Genomic DNA, 20,347 nt, shown 5'->3' with positions numbered 1-20,347 from the left:
GTTGAGCGAAATAAAGTCTATTGACTGATTATTAAAATACTAATATGAACTTTTGCAATACATATTACTCTGATTATTTTTATCTTATTTACTTTCTTTATGTAGTTTTCTCTTCTGACCGAGATACACAGTCCCACAGCATCAGGATGACATCAGCATTTGAGCAGCTGGTGATGCTGACAAAGCATTGGCTAGATCGATTTCAGCAGTTTGTTGAATCACCAAAGATTGATGAGTTGCAACATGATTTGAAGAAATTGGGAGGATATTTACAGTTGCTTTTACAGGTGATATTTGCATTACTTTCATGACGTAAACACTCCCAAGGCTGCACACAGTTTCCTTGTCTCTGTCAATTTCATTATCTATCCTTTCTTACTCTCACTTTTTCTATCTTTACTTCCCGTTTTTACTGTCTTTAGTTATGGTGCACTTTACAGAAGATTTGTTTTTTTACATCAACTTGTGAAACACGTTGAGATCTCCATGTAATGAGTAAATGTAATATTGGGAAGATTACATCGAATTTTGGTGATCAAGAGCACTCTTATTATTTTATTGTCAGGCTCCAGGTTCAGCGTTATTCAGGTCATCATGGACAAACATACATCTAAATGGACACCACCATCCCTAAGTAGATACATGCCCTACATTAAATTGTCACTGCACCCCTTCAGATGACCACGTAAACTTGCCTGATTGTGTTTTGGGTTTGCTGAAATTGACAGCTTCTTCAATGTTAGTTAGTCTTATGGATGGTATCTTTTATGTGCAGAATTAGGTCTCCAATACTGAATTATTGAATTGTGTGATCTCTGATTAACAGCTGCTTATTTCAGCAAAATTATACTTGTATAGTTAGATATTGTATCAAGATTGTTCTGTTGGCTTTTGACCAGTACAACACTTTTCTATCTCGTTTTGCTTGCCTATGATAATACTCAAATGTTATAATTTAGTTTGATATGGTTTTTTACTAGTAATTATTTTTAGCTCTTAATCCACATATTCTCTATTTGGCAGGGTTGCTGTTCAGATATTTCCTCCATGGTTCGTGAAGCTCAGGACCGAGCTCTGCAAACAATAGAACAAGCAATAAAAAGGGTTGGACACATAGCTGCGTGTACCGGCACAGAACTGCACCTTACTGAAGAAATAACAAGTCCCAAGGTACAATTAATAATGCATCTTGTAAAAGGTTGAGGGTATTTGGTCACACAACATTTTAAAGTATTACATTGTAAATTATTTTGCCAAGCCACATATGCCAAAGATGCTTTTGCATACCTGAATTGGACTCATTTTGCATTATCTGCCTAGTATTTTGCCTTTTTTGTGTCACAGCGTAGTCACCATGATCATTTAAAGATCTCTTCTAATCGTAGTCCATGCAGTGTACAAGATCCTTGATTGAGACTTTTGGAGAGGGATGAGTAGTTTAGTCATTATCTCTACTGCTTGTTCAAAGACTGTATTTTAACATCACAAGTGCCTTTGCAAGATCACCATATTTCCTTGATAGTTTAGTTGTTATATTATACAGCAGAGAATATAAGTATAGTCACCACAATTGTGGTTTTCTCCCTTGCAAACATGACCTTTGCCAGACAACATACTTCTTTTTCTCCTGTGGACATAAATTTACAGCTCTGCTGGATTCCTTCATTCATGGAAAATGGTTCTTGTATCCCTTCTCCCAGTTCGGTGTACAGAACCATGGTATTACGAGACATTGCCAGATTCCCTTAAGCCTCAGCGGTAGAGGTTTCGCCATTTGGAAATTGTTTCCTCCTGGAAAAAAACGTGCATTTGCACAGGACGCTCCATTCCCCCTGGGCAGAATTCTAGACTGTATAGAATTCTGCCCTGCGAGGAATAGAGGCCCATGGGACAAGTCTTTTGACTTTCCCAGTTGTACGCTTGGACACCTGATGCAACTTTCCACCATACTACTGGGAATGTTTGTGATCTAAAAAAAAAACATAAACGTTTGTTTGTGTAGAGTTGAAATTTTACCTTTTTTTCTGGAAAGACCCCATTGTCCTGTACATTTCTCTAATTTAGAGGTATTTTCTTGATTCTGTTTCCAAACAACCTAGTATTAATGCAATGAGTGCCACAAGGGTAGAAGGGGGGTGGGAGCACACTGCTTCACATCCCAGCACAGGTCGCCCCTTCGTGTTATGGTGAAAGCAGTTTACAATTAGCGCTTACTTGAATATTAGTAGTAGTATTTCACCAAAGTTGCTGCAGGGAATGCTGTTCAACTCTAGACACATGCGTTTCTGGATTTTATGCTTCCATCAGTCGAGATCAAAAACACATTTTATCAGGGGTTGCTGAGAATGCTGCCACAGTCCTCTCGGATCTCTGTACCTCTCACAGGTGCATCTCCGAATGCTTGCCAGCTCACTGGCTCAAGGGAGCCTTTTTAAACAGAACATCTCAGTACCTCACACAGGCGCATAGATGCATCTCCAAAAGCTTTTCGGCTCACTGGCTTAAGTAAGTGAGCCTTTTTAAACCGAAGGGAGATAGGAGCACATTGCCTCACGTGCCAGCATGGTTGCCTCTTTGCATTATGGTGAATAGAGTTCACAATTAGTGCTTACTTGACTATTAGTAGTAGTATTACACTAAAGTTGGTGCAGGTAGTTCTGTTCATCTCTAGACACAAGAATGTATCATCACACTAGCTGAGCTGACCCACAGTTGGCTGTTCCTGAAAAAACCTACATTCTTATTGAGCCACATGAGCTTGTGTAGTTAGGCTGTATCAGGCTTGCTGACTCTGCATATTTAGTGAAAGAATGATAGAATCTTTGCTTGTGTAGACCGTCTCCGGGATAGCAACATTTGGCATGTATGACTATTGTTATTGCACATATGGGTTCTTTTCATACATGAAACTAGCTGTGTAATCCCCCAGAACGGAGTCAAAATAATGTCACTACAAGAAATGGTCCTTTGGCTACGAAAAGGCACTGTTGACATCTTTTTTATCGCATGACAGACTTGTGGAAGCTAGGGACGTTTGTATGGTCTGATATTAATTCACAAAGGTGACTGTGGGTAATTTAATCACATTTTCAGTTATCACACTGTTTTTTCTAATTGATGCAATCAGCCTGGAGGTCAACTACCTATAGCCCCTTTAATGTATTGCAATGCTGAGCAAGGCAATGGTTATCTCAATGGGGAAACCACTCTTAGCAGATGGTCCCACATCTCAATTATATTTATTTCATTCATAAGAGAAAAATAATCCAGCTAATATGTTCTCAAGAGCCTTCTATACAAACAGATTTAAGTTTTCTAGACCCCCTGGCTCTAAGGACAAAATCAGTGTGCCAACCCTAATCAGAAAACCAGGTGGACTGCAACCATGCCACAATGCCCAGAGCAGTGTTTGCATAAGATGTGTTTCTGGTAATGATCAATCCCATGATACAACACAGGGACAATTAGTGGAACAGCAAATCCTCTTTCATAAAGGAATAACACACTTAAGGTGCACTAGAAAGCAGAACATGCATTTTAAATGATTTATTTTAAAATCTTAATCTTCTGCACGCAAAATGAATTGTAACCAGACAAAAGATATGCATTATGGTAGCTAAGATGTCTACAATTAGAATAAAGAGTAAAAAAAGGTTCTTACAATGTTATTACATTTATAGCACTAACACCTTTATTTGCTACTTGTAGCCACTAAGCTTACTCTAGCAGTTTAATAAAAAAAAGCAAATCCTTGTCAGGGTTTCAAGTTGAGAACAACATGGCCTATTGTTTCTCTCTAATAGCAACCCTGTGATATTCCTGTCACAAAGGCAGCTGTGTATTTTAAAAGAGTAACACAGCCAATGAAGCAGCCAGTAAATGGGGTACCCCTCAATACAGCTTTTAGTTAAGGCGGGTGCTGAAATTGTCTGGCCTGCAGTAGTATCGTTGGCATGAAAATTCCCTCTAATCTGTTTGCCAGCTGAGCAGAGCAGATCAGAACGCCAGAAGGCCAGATCGAGATTGTGAAAGCAGAAGCACCACGCACGTAGCCCTCTCCGCTTTTTCCCAGCTTTACCGGCAGTCAGCAACAAACTTACCCCCCCCCCCCCCCCCCTCAGGTCGGAGCCAGAGCCCGGGGAGCACCACGGGGGGAGAGCCGCTATCTGCACCCGGCGACCGCAGCTCACACAAAATCCCGGACTCCTCGTGCTGCAACACATCACCGCGTTATGCACCACCGTTCCGGGAGGTGAGGTGAGGTGAGGAGGGGGGGGCGTGGAAAATAGCTGGCCGTAACACCCAAAAAGATCGGCGTAAGAGGGGGAGACCAGCGGTCGGGCTCCAGGGGCCACACTGCTCCTTTTTTCTTGTCCCCGGTACCCAGCACCCCCCGTCCTCGCCCCCCCTGTAAGAGAGACCCGGCAACCATTACCTTACGAGACAGTAATCCCTCCACCTGAGCAACCTTTAGTGACCCACCTGCCAGAATAAAGAAGGCCTCTCGAACTACAAAGAAAAGGAAGGAGAAAGGAGCCCACGTCAGGCAAATCCAAAATTGCCCTAAACGTTGCCTAATCACTTAAAACTCTGCAGTCGGCGGTAGACAGGCATCAACTTTAACAACCAACTCAGAACGACATAAGCCGTGGGTTCAGTATTAGTCCCAAAAAAAAAACGCAAATTCATCGCCAAAAACACCAGAAGGCAACGCAGACGTACACCAACATCTAGGAAAGGATATTAGGTAAAAAGACAACTAAAGACAACTAAAGACAGCAAAGGCTACAAAAGGACGAACTACCCGAAAACCCACCAAGTACCTTAAGAATTTAAGTACCTCAATTTAATTAATCACATAAGGAGCCAAGTTGTCAATGAGGTCCGGCAGGGTGAGGCGAGTTGCAATCTCCACTACTAACACCACGAAAAAGAAAACCAAGAACCCTAAGGTACCAAACGAGCTACCTGAGAACAATATGCAAACCTTGTCTACTTCGACCACTCGGGCTGGAAGGGAAACTGGAAGGGAGAATGCCTTTAACACGGCTATCACAGTTAATTCAGAATCACCTGATACCCTGCTAGTGGATTTAGCCCAAAGCTCAAGAGAGGCAGGAAACGGGTTCACTGGGAAGCAACCTGAGCCCCAGGGGAGAAAAACATTTCAACACAAAATTTACTCCAAATTCTTCTTCATCAAAGACACAGGTGCGCTACTCCACCTTAACCCCAGCCACCATCCGAACCTCCCTTCCCTGCTACACCCCCAACTGTCAGATGGCGCTCCAGGATACCTCGTGGCCGCACCGGCCCCACCTGACAATGACACCGGTCTGTCATCTCTACCAACCGTTCCAGGGGAGAGAAGACAAAACCCCTCTGACTCGCCGATCAACTCAACCGTAGAGTCCCCAAAAGATGTCACGGGACCACCAATACTTACTGTATCCCCCACAATCAAATTCAAATTAGCCACCGAAAGCACCCCAGAAGAGGCCCTGTCAAGCGACGAACGCACACCTTCATCGGCCCCTCCAGCTTTGCTAACTCCTCAGTCTCCACTAGCAAACGAAACAGAACTACCAGCAGATCCATCTGAGGTTCCCTTGGAGCCCAAAATCACACTATTTCGTTGCCAGCAAACAAGTCTCCCCCTAGTCATCGGACCCCCTGCTCTTCTTCCCACAGAGTTCGACGTATTTCAATTCACAGGCTCCACGACTGTCCCACCCAAAGACATAACCACTACAAAGGCACCCAGCGAGCCAATTCCCCCATAACCTCTGAAAACCAACTTTTCAAACAACATCAACTGTAACAACGAATCCAATAAGTACAAACTCGAACAGGAGCATAAAGACAACAAGGAAGATACTGCCTTCACAGAGACGGCAGTGAATCATTCTCCCACGCGAAACAGCTCAGACCATAAGACCTCAAAGTCCACCACGGAGGAACTCCACCCTGAACCATCCTTATCGAATTATTACCCTACAACGATTAACAAGGAGGGCGACCTAGACGACACATCTTTAAGAGGCACCAATTTCGCTTCCCTCACAATGGAAGAATGGGAAAATCTAGTCACCACATATTCATGCGAGGAAAAGAAAGCAGCGGCACCACAAGGTTTGGGAACCCCTCTCAAAAAGACAGACGTTAATTCCGAGCCAAGTGAATCAGGAGTATGGGCTTCCCTCTTAAACACCATGCAACTTTCCACCAAAGCTCTGGAATACCACTCTGACAAAATGGACATCCAACTCACACTTCTTCACTGTCTTGCATTACATGTTACCAGCATTGACCGCAAGCTCTCAGATATGAACAACTTTATCGAAAGGGCCCAACGGGACACAACCATACTCCCACCAAGCTGCACCTGCCACCTAATCGTGGAAAAAATCGCCTCGTTACCCACAGTGATGAGTGACCTCCTTACCGACCTGAAAACCATAGGTTCCGGTTCGAAGTCTGAGACTGAAAGTACGATTACCTGTACTAGAGGACCTGCAGCCAGCATTGAAAAAGGCTTTAAGATGAGGTCACAAAAAGAGGTGCACGAACCAGCTACCCAAAATCTTAATCCATTCACCACCTGCAACCCTCTTGACCACAGCAAAGGTCAAGGGAAAAGAACAAAGGAAGAAGCAACCCACCCGATGGTCCAAAACACCCAAGAGGCAGGCCAAGACCTGGAAACCGGAATGCAAAGTTACTCTACGGTACTCAAACCATCTCCCTCAAAGTCCTCCATGAGAGCTGAGGTCAAGCACATGGAATCAAAGGCAGTAATCATCAGCCAGCTAAAAACGCAGGAAGCAATAACTTTAGATAGCAAAGTCGAGCAGAATAAAGGACAATCCTCCAAGCAGCGAAGGAAACAAAGGAGGAAAGGGAGGTACAAGAATTCACCTATTAAAGCATACCTTCAAATCTTACCAACCCCTCCGAATGGTCTCCTGCAGTACCTTAAAGAATCAACCACGCCAAAAAGCCAACAGCTGAACCAAAGCTCAACCAGCCCTCAGACACCAAGAAGCCTAGTCTGAGTAGAAGACGACCCCCCAAGGATCATAAACAAATCCTAAAAAATATTCAGGATAAAGTGATTTGTGGCCAAAAACCCAGCACACTCGTAAGCGACGACCCAAAAACAGGCAGACCCCCTCCAGTATGCGATACTAATCACCAACAACCACCAGTTGTACAACCAAACTTAGTATCAATAACCGAAACAACCCTAACTCCTCTAACTAACACCGCTGATCGACTTTACTACAGGGAGTCAACCAATGGTCATGAAAATAAATCAGAAAAAATTCAAACGAATACCCAGACCAAAGAGCAAGACCGTAATGACTTAGGCAGTAGCAACTCAGTAAATCAACGTCAACAAATTCTACAAGCAACCAGAAGTCCAGCCGAGATCAAAACCCAAGACTTGCTGTCAGTAGAATTTGAATTCCTTAAGCACTTCTCGGAACAAGAGACGACCAAGACCGAATGGGCTACACTCGAGCTAGCAGAAAAAATCCTCAGTGAAGCTTCACAACTAGAAGCCTGGGGGATCAGAGTGCACCAGTACCGACCAGTTGGGTACCCGACCCCGCTGCTTCAAATCCAACCCAACTCCAACAAGCGACTACTAAGTAACCGGAGTGAACGCAATCAAACCAGCACATTCCTCAAAGGAGCGCGCAGCACCTCGGTCACAGGGCCCGATGGACCCAGTCCTACAAACAGGAAGGGAAGGCGGTCTGAAGAAATCTACCCCCCAACCGACTGGTCTTGGATATCCAAAACTTAAGAACCGACAATGCATGACCCAACCTTGAACAGGGAAACAAGGGAAGGAACCTAAAACTCTGCTCATGGAACATCAACGGTCTCGGGACCAAAATTATTGACCCGTCTCTATTGTTACATCTTCAAAATTTCGACTTAGTCTGTTTGCAGGAAACTTGGATGGAGGACCCGCCACATCTTCAAGGCTATATGACTTACCATCTCCCCGCAACCCGATGATCGAACTATGGTCACTGCAAAGGAGGACTAACCGTTTTTGCCTCGATCGGAGCTATAACAGTAGGGAAAGAACGCACAAGCAAAAACACACCATCCCTCGAAATAATGGCAATCCAATTTGAAATACGGGGTCAAAACACCCAACAACATACCACTCTGGTAAACATCTATATTCATCCCCAGAGCAAGAGGACTGGCGCTAGGCAGCTGACACGCGAACTCACCCAGCTAATAACGGAGGACGAAAGTGTGAGTTACATCCTAACTGGAGATTTCAATATGTTCCATGGGGGGACAACGGACGAATGCAACGTAGAAGACGATAAAAATCAAGCATGTGGGGAAAACCTCCCAGGATAATTATAAGCGGGGCAAACCAACAAAAATCTCTAAGGACTTGCATAGTGAACTGGAAAGTCTTTCACTGGCAGCACTAAACGGTCGTATGCCAGGGGACAGACCTCAAGCCCCAACTTTCCACAGGAACTCAGCTAACACCGCAATCGACTACACCTTTCTCGCCCTCCCACTTCTTGATTTAGTTAAAGACTTCAGGATTGGGGTGTCAGACCACAGCGACCATCAACCCCAGGAGCTCACTCCTGGAATCCAGGGTACCGCCATAACATACGCCAACCCAGAACCCCACCAAACAACGAGATATCAACGCAACAGAATTCGGTGTAAAATACGCGATCCAGAAAAGCTATCGGTCGCGGCAAAAACACTGTGGGAAGAAATCAAATTCAGCGAAGTAAGCACCGTCCATGCATGGGAAATCTTCTCCAAAGCTTTGGGTCATCCAGCCCCACTGGCCCCTACACATTCAGCACAAAGAGGGCCCCAACTAAAACAAAATATTTGGGCGAGAACAAGAGAGTGCTTCTATTTGACATCAAGCCAGGACGCCGAACTAGGACAACCAACGGGCGATATAAACAGAGCAATTCGCGCAACTCGTCAAAACAGCGCATCTGCCGGCACTGTAGATGCACTAAGAAATCTCAGAATAAGGAAAAGGAAAATTATCTGGCGTGCAAAAAAGGACCACGCGGAATCACTCTGGGCCAAACTACTTCACAATGCAAATACGAAAAATAGTGCAAGATTCTGGAAAACTGTCAAGAGCATTGAAAATCCATCGGCCCCCAGGATCAACTCACATATAGCGGAGGACGTCTGGACAACCCATCTGCAAAATTATTTCAACGCAGACGTCCAAAGTAATCTGCAAAAACCAGTCGAGCCTCCTTTTGCATTCCCTCCACCCCCTCACACAGTAATGAACAACGACCCAGTTCCTCTCTAAAAACGATCGAGGGCAGAATTCAGCAAAGTCACCACGAGGGTGCCCCTGGGCCAAACAGCCTGCCTCCAACCTTATACAAACAAGACCGACAGTACTGGTCCGGCGCACTACAACCGCTCTTTGACAATATCACCATAACACGAACAATCCCAGATTCCTGAAAAGGCTCTATCATCTCGCCTATTTATAAAAAAGGCTGTAAGAGCAACCCAAAAAACTATAGGCTCATCGCTCTCATTGACATTGAGGCCAAGTATTACGCAGGCCTCGTCCTAGCCGACCTTCGGGAATGGGCAAGTCAAAAGTCCTTAATCCCAATCAATCAAACTGGGTTCCACGCAAACCTAGGAACCACCACAAACATCTTGGCTCTTTCCTTCTAGCCGACTCAACAAAAGCAGCAAGAAAACCATTATTTGTCAGTTTCATCGACTACAAGGCCACCTTCGACAGTATAGATCGAGGAAAGTTATGGTCAAAGCTATCTCAATGGGAAATACCTTCCGCCCTCCTGAGCCAACTCATTCTACTACATTCTGAGACGTGGGTCCAAATTAAACTGGGGAATGGCACAACCTTATCCAGGCGGATCCAAACCTCCAGAGGCTTAAAGCAGGGCTGCGTTCTGGCCCCCACCTTATTCAACCTTTTTGTGGCCGATCTCTCAACCGAACTCGACAACAGTAATCATCATGCCCCAAAATTGGGAGGCCTTCCGCTTTCAAACCTATTGTACGCCGACGACCTGATTTTAATTAGTCAAACACCAGTCGGCCTACAACACCTACTTCATACTACGAACAAATTTGCCTCAACAAACGGGTTAGAAATTAACCTAGAAAAATCGAAAATAATGGTGCTAGACCAACGCATCACAAAAAAACGATTGAAATGGCAGCTGGGCAAGAGAGAACTCGAAGTCGTCAAAACTATAAATATCTTGGGATAATTTTTTACCAGAACGGGTCATATGACCAACAAATAAAGACATGCTGCATCTCCTATGCATATGCAAGTTCCTAGAGCGGGAGAGGAGAGAGCTGTTAAAACCACATATAAATGAAATGCATATTAGGTCTTGTCGACAGGCAGTAAAGGCCTGTTTCAGCGGGACCAACGTTAAATTAATCTGCAGCATCGTCCGCTTCATGAAAACTGCCCAAATAAAGCTTTCTGCCGCAGTCTAAGCCTAACTGCCACCGCCCAAGCCACCTTGTCCGGTAACTCTCCTCGACCCCCTTAACGCCCTGACCCTAACTTCAGTCGTTAAGACTATACAACAGACTGTCAGAGCTATGGACACTGGGGCTGCCACCAGATTGGGCGTTACCCCTTTTTACTCCTATCGTAAATAAACTGTATCTATTTCACTTAGTAATCGTTCGATTTTAAAACATGTGCACCACGTTTTTAAGGAAATATAAATCAAGGTATACATGTATTTTTTATAAATTTTATATTGATGTGTGGACTGCTAAGATTTTAATTAACCAATGCTATAAAAAAAATAAACTAAACTAAAGCTGGGCTCAGTTTGTATAAGATAAATCAAGTTGTTTGTTGAAAGTCATCAAAGTAACAATTTAACAAAGGGGAAGACCTGTCCTTTCAGCCCCTTTCATTCTGTTAGACAGTATTGTTTTGAAAAGACAACAATATGAAATACCAATTTGTGGCCTCCTAAAAGCTTAACTATTTCACAAAAACAATCCAAACATTAAATGATGTTTCAATGATTGGGCTCCATAAATATATTCACATAAGCTTGATCATATGTACAGAACAAAAAGATATTTTAAAAAATGCACTCTTGACACTATCATAAACATTCACTTTCTGAATAATTCTGGTAACACATGATATGCCCATAACCAAAAAAGATAGTCATGGAAAGGAAACAAAAGTCACAAGATCTATGAGGTCAAGGCTAGGGACCTTGATAGGTCACAGGTGCCACCAGCTAGAGGGGGGAGGTCCCACCTCCGGGATTTTGTGCATGCAATGGGCCTGGTGGATCTCTGGAGAGCACACAACCCCCACATTCAGCAATACACACATATATCCGGAGCTCATGGCTCAGGGTCCAGGATCGATTCCATATTCACACAGACTGGACACATGGGCCTTTACCAGGGTAGGTATCATAAGGCGAGGGGGATCTCTGACCACTGTCCGGCAGGAGTACAACTGCGGGGTCCAGAGCGCGAATGGACTAACCCCCCCAGGCTTGACACATTTCTCTTCAAGGATCAGGAATTTCAGGAGCAGTTCCGAGAGCCAGTAGACCAATATTTCGCAGACAATGTAGGTTCAGTCAGATCCCATGGTATAGTGTGGGAGGCATATAAGACTGTGGCCAGGGACTTTGTTCAGGCGGAGGTGGGAAAACGGCACAAGGACAAGTACGCACAAATTGACAAACTAGAAGTGGAGCTACACACCTTGGAAGAGGCAATGGGGCAAACTCAAGAGCAGGAACGGGACCGGCGACACATGATGCAGCTCCTAGAAAAAGAAGTGAGGGATGTGCTTACCGACCAGGCGAGATCGCTTGCTCTGGCCACCCAAAGGCAGGTGTATGATCTAGGGAACAAGGCCAATTGGAAGATTGCCTTGCTGGAGATGCGATATAGGGATCGCAACTGGGTGCCTGGGATTAGACTAACGGACGGGACTGTGCGAGATACGAGCAAGGGTATAGCGGAGGAGTTTGCGCTCTATTATGAGGCTATATACTGGTCTCAAACTGCCAGGTGAGAGCAGGAATGCCGGGACTTCCTGGCTCCTCTCCAGTTGCCTGCCTTGGATCGGGCGGATAGGGACATTCTGGAGGCCGATATAACTGTCAAGGAGGTGGAAGAGGCCATGGGGGACTTACAGGTGGGAAAGGCGCCGGGCCCCAACGGATTCCCGGCAGAGGCGTTTGGGTGTGTCTCGGGTAGAGTTGCACCCCACATGCTGCGCATATTCACCGAGGCAAAAGAGGTTAGAAAGCTTCCACGGGACCTAAAGTCGGCCCGATCGTAGTTATTCATAAAGCCGGCAAACCGCAAGACGTGTGCATCTCATTTAGACCCATCTTAATTACGAAACGAAGGTCCTTGGAAAGATCCTGGCCACACGACTGGGGGCGGTTATCCAATCCCTGATCCACCCGGACCAGTCGGGCTTTATGCCCCATGGAAGCACGCAGCTGAATCTGCGGCGCCTGTTCGGTATGATGCAGGCGCTGGCTATACGACCCGACATACCGGCAGCCCTATTATCCCTCGATGCCGATATGGCTTATGATAGCATGGAGTGGCAATACATATACGCGGTTTTGGAGAAACTGGGCTTTGGGGGGGAATTTCTGCTCATGGGTGCGGCTGATGTATACTGAGCCACTTGCAAGGGTTAGAGTTGCCCCCTGTCACCAACCCTGTTCGCCTTGGCACTGGAACCGCTGGCACACTGGATCCGGACGGACACTAGGGTGTGGGGCATAGATCTGGGAGGGTGCTGGGAGGAGCGCATATAGTGGAATGAGGGTTGCCCGCGAATAGCTCTTAAGAAGTTACAGCGGGGGCCATATGAGGGAGGACTAGCTGTCCCGGATATCCGTCTCTACTATTGGGCGACACAACTAGTTAATATCAATGGATGGGTATTTGCCCCGATGGAAGATCCAGCGTACAGGGTGGACCGCATGGTCCTTGGTTGCGATACTTACTTAGCAGCTCTTTATACTAAGGGCAGGCGTGGTCGGCCCTTGCCGCCCCAAACGGCGGTAGTGGTAGGGGTCTGGAAGCGGGCAACAAAACTACTGGGATGGGAGGCGAAACTCACGGCACAAACCCCATTATGGGCTGGGAACTTCCTCCCGGAGGTGGCGAAACTACAGGGTCTTCGTCAGTGGACTCTAATCGGTATTGATGTGCTAGGGGACGTTTGGAGAAGGGGGGATATGGTGGGCTTTCCGACACTACAGACAGAATTTCACATGGGGAGCAGTGAGTTTTTACATTACCAACAGCTTAGACACGCCTTGCATCACCACATGCGACAGGGGTCCAACTACCTGAGTTCGCCCCGCTGGAAGACAGGTTATTGATGGACCCCATGATCGATAAAGCCATCTCCCTCACGTATAAAAGCTCATTAATAACCTCCCGGACCCACTGGGACCTCTGCGAGAAAAGTGGGAGTCGGATGTTGGGTTGCTGGAGGATGACGACTGGGGTGAGGCTTTACAATGTCCCCGGGAGGTGGCGATCCGTGCCAGGTTTAGGTTGGTTCAATTACGGGTCCTACACCGGTCATACACTTCACGCACAATACAGTATCGGACATGGTATGTAGACTCACGGTTTTGCATAAGGGGATGTGGAGAGGAGGGCACCTTCTTTCACATTTTGTGGGACTGCACCAGGATCCGGGCATACTGGACTAGGTTGGCGGGCATCATGTCAGAAGTGGTGGGTACAGAGGTCCAGCTGGAGGCCCGATGGCATGTTTTAGGAGTAACGAGTGACAACACTTGGCCAAAATGGAACAAGATATGGCTGCTCTAGCGAGTATGGTGGCCAAAATAAATATAGCAAGGTTATGGGGAAGTGATCTTTTGCCAACGGTGAAAGAGTGGGAGCGGGACTTGGACTGGTGTCAGAGGGCGGAGAAAGTTATCTATAAGAGCCGGGGTTGCCCCAAGAAGTGGGAGAAAATATGGGAGGCATGGAGGCGTTACAGGGGGGAATTGATGGACACTCAGTCTGGATTAACACTTGATTAATGAGATGTATATTCACGGATTTATATTCATGTATGCTCTGTTTTTGATGATGTTGTGGATTACTTCACCCCCCTGAGCCGAACAGACTACTGCTATTAATCATGAGGGGCATATGCTGGAGTCGGAGGGATAGGGAGGGAGCGTGCGGTGGAAGTTGTTTTGCAAATGGGTGGTTTTGGTCCTGAGGGATTTGGGGCGCCTTTAATATTATATGGATGGATGGCCTGGGACTTGCTCTCTGTGTGTAGGCCAACTTGGTTATAGTGAATCTACGATTGATTATGATTGTATTTCCCAATGAACTTCCAATGCCACCTGATGTGCGATTTTATGGAGCTGGTTATTGCAATAAAAATTTTTTTTTTTAAATCATTCACCAGATGAAGAGTACGGTATGCTAATAGTTCCTAAAGACAACTAAAACAGCACACTTTTCTGACTGGATTATTAAAACTTCACATTGTCAAAAAAAATATAAATAAATCACAAGATCTATGACACAGCAATCTAGCCTTCATCTCGAAGGTGCAAATTCAGAATGCACCAAAACTACCACAACAATTTTCAATCTTGATTCTTTATTTTTTCCAATCAACTTCATCAAAAGCATGCCAGTTCAGCCAATATGTTTCTCAGGTTGTGTGATGCTAGTTTTTAGAGCACTTCCAATTGTATGCTCCTTTCTACCAATTGTTAATAATAGTTGTCATCATAGTCCATTTTTAGTTTTTTTCCAGTCTGTTTATTTAGAACACACTAGTCGTACTTGTTCATGCTCTGACCTAACGGTGAGTATAGTACATGTTCCCAACTGTATATTGCAAATCTGAGAGAAACAGGTTAGTGTTAGATTCCTTACCTCAGAATATAGGCGTCAGACTGGATCCGGAAACCCCAAACCGAAGGTAAGTAACTTGTGCTACAAGTGGTAGTAGGCTTGTAGCCAACTGCACACACACGTAGGCCTCAATCGCTACACCAGTAGGTGAATCTGCCTTCACTTGAGCATGTCCTTTAATTTAACCCTTTCTCCCGCCTATCTGCATAAGGCCACACAACAAAGTCTCGAAATCTGGTTTGTACCAGCACACTAAAGTGTCCCATATACGCCTGGTCAGTAGTTCATTAAGATAGTTGCACACCGCCTCAGAAAATCCCCCTAATGCTTCCTTGCCACCCCCAGGCATGATCGTAAACTCTGCATCATGACTGGCCATATGCATGATGAAATAATACCATAAATCACATATCCTCATTCATTGTCTCCCCATTGAAGTCTGCATTACTTTAAATATGTTCACGTTACACTAAAGGCCTTAATTCTCCTAAGAATAATTCTAGAACTGTGAGAAGTTGACAATCTTGGATGTATGTCACACAACCAGAAACAGCTCTCTGCTCTTTCTGGAAATTAAACCTGGCCAAAAAGCAAAGACGTACACAAGCATTCTTTTGTGCTGACCCATGTTCATGGGAGTTCAAGTTATTTTTTCCTTTTTAATAGTTTTGCCTTTCAATCTGAAACTTTTTGTGCTGAATATTGTTTTTTTTTCATTTGCTGCTACATCTGGCAAGAGAATAGGTCAACTTTAGGTGTTTTGCGAAAATCCAATTTCTAACTTTTTTGCTGGACAACGTCGTACGAGTGTTACCCCAACTTCTTCAGTGAGTAGCTCATGAGCTACTGGTAGCTCTCCAGCTACCTGTAAATAACGTTCCTGTGTGAACAAGAGCTTATTCCATTTAAAGCTTTTGTTTGGTTGAACTATCACATTTATACCAAAATTGAAAAGCGAGTATTTGAGATGAAAATGTGTTTATTTTCAGAACTGATAAGCTGTAATTTGGAGAAAAATGGTTGCATTTCCAATCCAACCATTCCTACAGCAAACTTGTGTAACAATAAACCTGTTATTTCAGCAGTAAGATACTGTAGTGACTTGTGTATTATAGCGCATGGGACCCCTATGGTCCGTATTGGTCTCCGTAGTCTAGTAATGTAAGTGATTGGGTATGGTTGATAAAATTATTGAAGCAGTACGTTTCAGTTAGCAGTTACAATCAAGAGAATAAAGATGTGTAATATCGAGCTCCGTGTGCGGCATGAATTCAATTACATTGCTACCGGGCTGGGGAGGATGCTACGGATACCATTCAGTGTAAATGTACGCTTTACAAATACGTTAGGTTATGATATATTTAAAGATGATTCTTGAGTGATAATTCTTGATGCATGAGGGAAGCTTTTTACCTTGGTATCATGGGCCTTGTAACTATGGCTGTTATGTCTTACCCATAGAGAGCCTTTCCAACGCCTTTTGTTTTTACATTACTCCTGGTATCTCTGCTGGATGCCCTGAGCTGATCACTGCTGGTAATCTTACATGGGGTGATCACTAATTTAATCTTGTCTAATGTGATCACTATTACCACACTAACAATAATAGTAGCTCAGTAGGATTTTCAATGACCATAAGTAGAAAAAAAAAGAAAAAGTTGGAAGTCTCCTGCTTGACCAATGGTAACCTCAAAGTTCCCTTTAGCCTGAGAATTCAGCGACTGGTCTTCTTTCATTAGCCTTCTTTCATTAGCCTTTTATTCCACAACATACTAAGGCAGAGAAGTGCATTTATCATACGAGCCTTAAAATGATCACCTTGTGCATCTGAGATCATATGAGAGAAGCCATTACTGTGGGTTCTCTGTGATGAGAAGGGCGAGGCAGAAAGATTGTGTTTGATGTGAAACTGTGCCATAAACTAGAAGGAAATGAATCCTCTATGGAGATGCCGGCTCATTCCACTAGAGGAAAGGATATCTTACTGTGATCATGGGAGGGAGGGCCTTGGTTTAATATGTTTTCAGGAACGTTCTTCTTGGATGTGGATGTTCAGTTTGTAAAAAGGTTGTGGGTGTGCCCTGCTGCTAATAGATGCTCATCGTTGGCTCATCTGACCCGGCTCCAGTATGAGGATGCATTGCTATCGAGTTTTTCTACAATTGTGGAACCTCTGCTAAGCATCCAGTAGAAGAATGGGTGTTCTGACAACAATTTAAAGGCATGGTTTGAAGGATAATATGATTTTGGAAAACGGTCATTTAGCGGTTAAGCTTATGAGTTGGGTATAGAACTAATTATGAACTTGGTTCATAACTTCATACCTACAATGTATTTTACGATAACACATTTTAATGCTTCTTTTAGAAAAGTTTTATTCATGCCATTTATGAAGGAATAGCTGCGGGATTGCATAGTCTGCTGGATATTACTACAAAGAAATTAGAGGACATGGAGGAAGAACTTCTTGGCCATTTTCCGCAGAGTGAGGTAAATGATGCATGATTTATATATTCTACATTACATCAATTTCTATTTTTGTGCTTTAGAAAACAGACGCATTTATAATTCATTGTCTTTACTAGTTTTCCAGAGTGTAAAAAGCACTTTTTTGATTTTACCTATTATACATATATTTGCAAATGCCACAGCTTTTTAACAGAATAAAACCGTCTATTTACGACAATGTCGGACCTACATTGTTTGGTATTCATGCATAATATGCAAGGTTCTGTTTATTTTCGGTTTGAGCTGTGGGAGGAGTGACAACATCATAGCCTCTGTGGGGGCGGTGTCTGCCCATAACTGCTGCAAAAGGGGTGTGGATCCCATTTATTGAAGTAGTAACCCAAAAATTTCCTTTGTCTGAAGGAAGGAGTGACACGGGTGCTCCTGGGTGATTTAAAGATCACAAGAGTACCAGTTTTTCAGGGTTGCCTCTTAGCCAGAGGTTAATTTGGGACTACATTTTATTATTTTTTATTTTTATGGTCGACATTTGAGTTACCCGTTTGGATTGATTTGTGCCTCTCTAAGCCAAGTCTTTGCCTCCATTTTGATGATACTGAGGCACCTTTATACTATAATGGCAATGCAATTCATATGCAGGCTGCTAAAAAGTATGTGCCAAGTAGCAATGGGTGTTGAAATGGATTTCTGAAAATGAGAAAAAGAGTATAAATAGGGAACATGCTGAAAGCTGTGTTCAGTACTTGCATATAAAGTTTTCCATCATTGAATCTTTCAATTATTTTCATACTTGAATTAATCCCCTTAGTTGGTTTGGAAGTCCCTAGTAATATATTATGCAGAGCAATGTGAAAATATAGATATATTTATTGTAAAGTATTTGTAGTCCATCCACTTCGCTGTTTGTTTGTTCTGCACTGCAGCCAATGTGGTGAATGACTTCTCCAATTTCCCATAGTGGATGCTTTTATCTCTGATTTTCTACCAAACATCTTGTGAAGGGAATTTTTCTGAGTTCTGCATTCTTTTCTGCTTTATTTAGCATTGCAGTGGCCGCTACCTTGAAGGACTAGATAATGGACTTTGATTTTCTGAGGCCTTCTTAAGTTAGCTTGTGGCTCTCTTGACTTCCTATGGGTTGTATCTGGTTAGCTAACCCAACAGCAAGTTGTCCTTTATTAAACTGATAAGTTGCTGTCTTTTTATAAATGTGATGTTTTACATTTTGTTTTCTGCTTTTAGCTTTAAAGAAACAGCATATGTTGCAAAACAAATGTTGGAAGGTGTGCATTAAAACACTGAATTCAGATATTTTTTAATGTGTTGAACAAACCCAATAAAATGTACCCATTTTGAAATAGCACCCATCACGTGTGAGAAGCTTGTAATAATGAAAACTGAGAGTAATTGACAATAAAGGATCTAAATGGAACAAAATCAATAGTTTTTGAAATCTCATTTGAAGAAGGTGATCTCTTAACAATGAGGGTATTGAGTTGTGCCCCAGTGTATAAACCTTTGCGTTATACATAGATGTCAGCAACACATTGAGTGAAGATGCTAAAAGTGGAGGAGCTGATCTCTCACTAGGATTACTGAAAACGTTGGTTCTTTCTTAATGTGCATGCCTTTTGAACCCATGCACAGTTGTTATTTAAGGTTGCTGACCCTTAGGAATGTTTACCTCATTTCAATTACTCCTGTGCATTTTGTCGATGAATTGCAAATGTTGTTAGTGCAACTTCCATATAAGACTTTCTTCCATAACAAATCGATACTTTGGACTCCAGAATACTTTCTTCCGAAATTGATGTAGGCCTTTCATGTCGGGGTGGTGGTCTACTCTCCCCCACATGCCTCGAAGGAGGACCAAAGGCTTTACTAATTAGGCCACTACGGCCTGAACTTCTATATTGATTAGGCAACCATGCCTTTGTTTGGATTCACCAGTGAATGGAAAGGAACAGCAGTTCACAAACTGACCCTTTTGAAATGGATCGTCCTCTGGATCATGACTTGCTATTCCTTGGACAAAACTAGGCCTCCTGAGGGCCTTTGGGCTCATTCCATCAAAGCCAAAGTTGTTACTACAGCTTTAGCTACGAGTATTCTTGTGTTGGGTATCTGCCAAGCTGCTACAATGGCGTCCATCCATCCACACTTTTAACTGCCAGTACTGAATTGACTCTCAGGTCCTTAGGGAGTGTCATTTTGCCAGCTCAGTCCTGCAGGGATTTCTCAGACTCATCACCTTTGGTGGGGGTACTGCTTGGGTATCTTTACAGAAGATGAGGATTCCACAGTTAGAATTATCCATCATAAGATCAAGCTACTTATCTTCTGTAACATACATTTTTCACCACCATCTCTCATCCCCTTCCTGTGAAGTGGACTTTAGTTAAGTCTGAAGATTCCAATGTAGATACTATGAAACCTTTGGCCACCAATTATTTTAGTTGCTCCATGTCTGATGGTGCATCAGCATGCTGGGTGGCGCCTAATATACTCACTTCCGAGGCGGCTTGAAGCTGCCGTGGAGTCCTTGGCACAACAACCTGATGCATGTGAGATTATGGTAGGGAAGGTTTCTGGAGCCAGTGGAGTGCTGGGGGTATTTAAAAGGGGAGGTATCACCAGTTAGAGTATCTACCATAAAAGCTTTACCAAAGGTAAGTAACTTTTTCTTCACAAATGTCTAACCAGGTTCTCTCTCACAATAGGCATCTTAGGTTTATAAAGCAATGCTGCTTTTATATCCATAGGGCGCCAAATCCAGAGTGTGAATAGCAGTGTGTGTAAGGCTCTGTTCAGTAAAGTGAGTCTTAATCCGGCAGTCTTAAATGCTTATTCTAGTGTTTACCAGTCTAATTCAGGCATTTGATTTTGTATTTTTATAAAAACAATTCATAGGAAACTGTAGTTAACAGTA

General features: G+C 43.8%; 1 protein-coding gene across 1 annotated transcript in view; it reads left to right on the top strand.

Annotated features, from left to right (window-relative positions):
* Positions 1-20,347, top strand: part of KIF14 (kinesin family member 14) — a 625,766-nt gene that overhangs the window by 491,357 nt on the left and 114,062 nt on the right. Inside the window, exons 25-27 of the mRNA XM_086957758.1 lie at positions 106-287; positions 1,024-1,170; positions 17,317-17,439. Coding sequence (XP_086813884.1) covers positions 106-287; positions 1,024-1,170; positions 17,317-17,439 — 452 coding nt within the window. The remainder of the gene's footprint in view (positions 1-105; positions 288-1,023; positions 1,171-17,316; positions 17,440-20,347) is intronic.

Source organism: Lissotriton vulgaris, chromosome 1_1 (genome assembly GCF_964263255.1).
Source record: "Lissotriton vulgaris chromosome 1_1, aLisVul1.2, whole genome shotgun sequence".
Taxonomy (NCBI): Eukaryota; Metazoa; Chordata; class Amphibia; order Caudata; family Salamandridae; genus Lissotriton; species Lissotriton vulgaris.
The sequence above is the reverse complement of the archived record's forward strand: the minus strand, read 5'-3'. Positions and strand labels throughout refer to the sequence as shown.